Raw genomic sequence first — 1,607 nt, forward strand, 5'->3', positions numbered from 1 at the left:
CACGAACGTGCCGGGACAATGTGTGTAGGTAATGAGTAATTGAACTGCAGTCAGGGAGTGTGTAATTGAGTATTGTCGAGCACGAGCACGTGAGACGTTCTAGCGTTTGTTAAAGAGCGACTGTTGAAATTAAGTGTATCGGTAAAGTTGTATTCAGAAAGAATAAACCAGTTTTATTTAAGAAAGGACTTGAGTCGTTAAAGTTTCGTCGGAACGAATTTACGGAAAATTAATTAACAAACGGAGAGGTAACAATATGAATAGTAATATACTTATTCTGCAGCATTTAGCTATTTCAGTATTCCTTTAATTAATATTCGTGCAAGTAATTCGTACCTAAAGAACTATTATTTAACAGTTATGTTCTTTTATATTTCAGTCCCCTTTAAACTCTTGAAATAATCTGAACAATGCACAAAATAAAAACAATATCACAACTAAGTACCAAACAGCATCAGAAAAAAACACAGTGGATGAGTTAGATTAATTTCACATTATATATATATATAATAACACTAGCCACTAAACATTATCTTGTGCTTGTAGACGAGTGTAATTATTTTTCATGTGATTAATTTTAAATTTAAAACTTATCATATCAAATTGAGAAAGAAAGAAAAAAAGTTGGTCCAGATACGCATGAAAATGTCCTCTGGTTGTCATTATACAAGCTCAATAAAAGTTGTATTCGGGTCAATTTGAAAAACCAGTTATCATTATTACGATGACTATCAACTCACTTTCGAACAGTTACACCTTCTTCATTATCAGATCGAAAGAACAGGTGGTTTGTAGCGTTGGTCGCTTGCCTTCTATACTCACCAACGTTGAAAACTGGAGTTTGGAGAAAACAGAATTATAAGCAAAAAAAAACAAACAAAGAAAAACAATTTATTTATTATAAGAAAATTGAAATGCCAAAACAGGGAATATTTTTAATTAGCAATTCCCATATAATAATATATTTAAAGAAAGTGCTGAAATACAAAATCAAGCATAGATATTAACAATCATTATTTGTATCTATGTGTGTATAAACTGTTATTTGAAGTTTTAAACTCGTACAACTTTTTGACAAAACGAACTGAAATGCTATTTGTAGATTCTTCGTTCTTACGAAATCTAAAAAAAAACAACAACATTGAGAGTCATAGGGAAGTCTCAAAAAAGGGGAGGTCAGTTTTTTTTTTTTCTGGGGGCGAGGGATATGCTCAGAACTGGATCCAAAAACTTGCATTAAAAGAAATATTGGAATTAATATGCCAGGAATAACGGAAGGTAAGTGTATGTAATCTAATCTAATTTTATAATGATGCTCTCTAGTAGAGAATCAAAGGAGTTTCAAAGACTCTCAGAATTGGTATGTGGAAAGCTAGAGTTGTGAACTTTTGTGTTTGTACATCTTCACAATTAAATATTAAATTCATGTACTAGCTGGAGTACCCGTCTCTTGGACGGAAGTTATGTAAATTCATGTAATAATAGCTGGAGTACCCGTCTCTTGGACGGAAGTTGTGTAAATTCATGTAATAATAGCTGGAGTACCCGTCTCTTGGACGGACGTTATGTAAATTCATGTAATAATAGCTGGAGTACCCGTCTCTTGG

General features: G+C 32.5%; 1 protein-coding gene across 1 annotated transcript in view; it reads right to left on the minus strand.

Moving 5' to 3' along the window:
* Window positions 1–713: 713 nt before the first annotated feature.
* Window positions 714–1,607, minus strand: part of LOC106475851 (6-phosphofructo-2-kinase/fructose-2,6-bisphosphatase-like) — an 11,686-nt gene continuing 10,792 nt past the window's right edge. Inside the window, exon 3 of the mRNA XM_013936524.2 lies at window positions 714–834. Coding sequence (XP_013791978.2) covers window positions 737–834 — 98 coding nt within the window. The 3' untranslated portion in view covers window positions 714–736. The remainder of the gene's footprint in view (window positions 835–1,607) is intronic.

The sequence above is a fragment of the Limulus polyphemus genome, unplaced genomic scaffold, assembly GCF_000517525.1.
Source record: "Limulus polyphemus unplaced genomic scaffold, Limulus_polyphemus-2.1.2 Scaffold9282, whole genome shotgun sequence".
Lineage (NCBI taxonomy): Eukaryota > Metazoa > Arthropoda > Merostomata > Xiphosura > Limulidae > Limulus > Limulus polyphemus.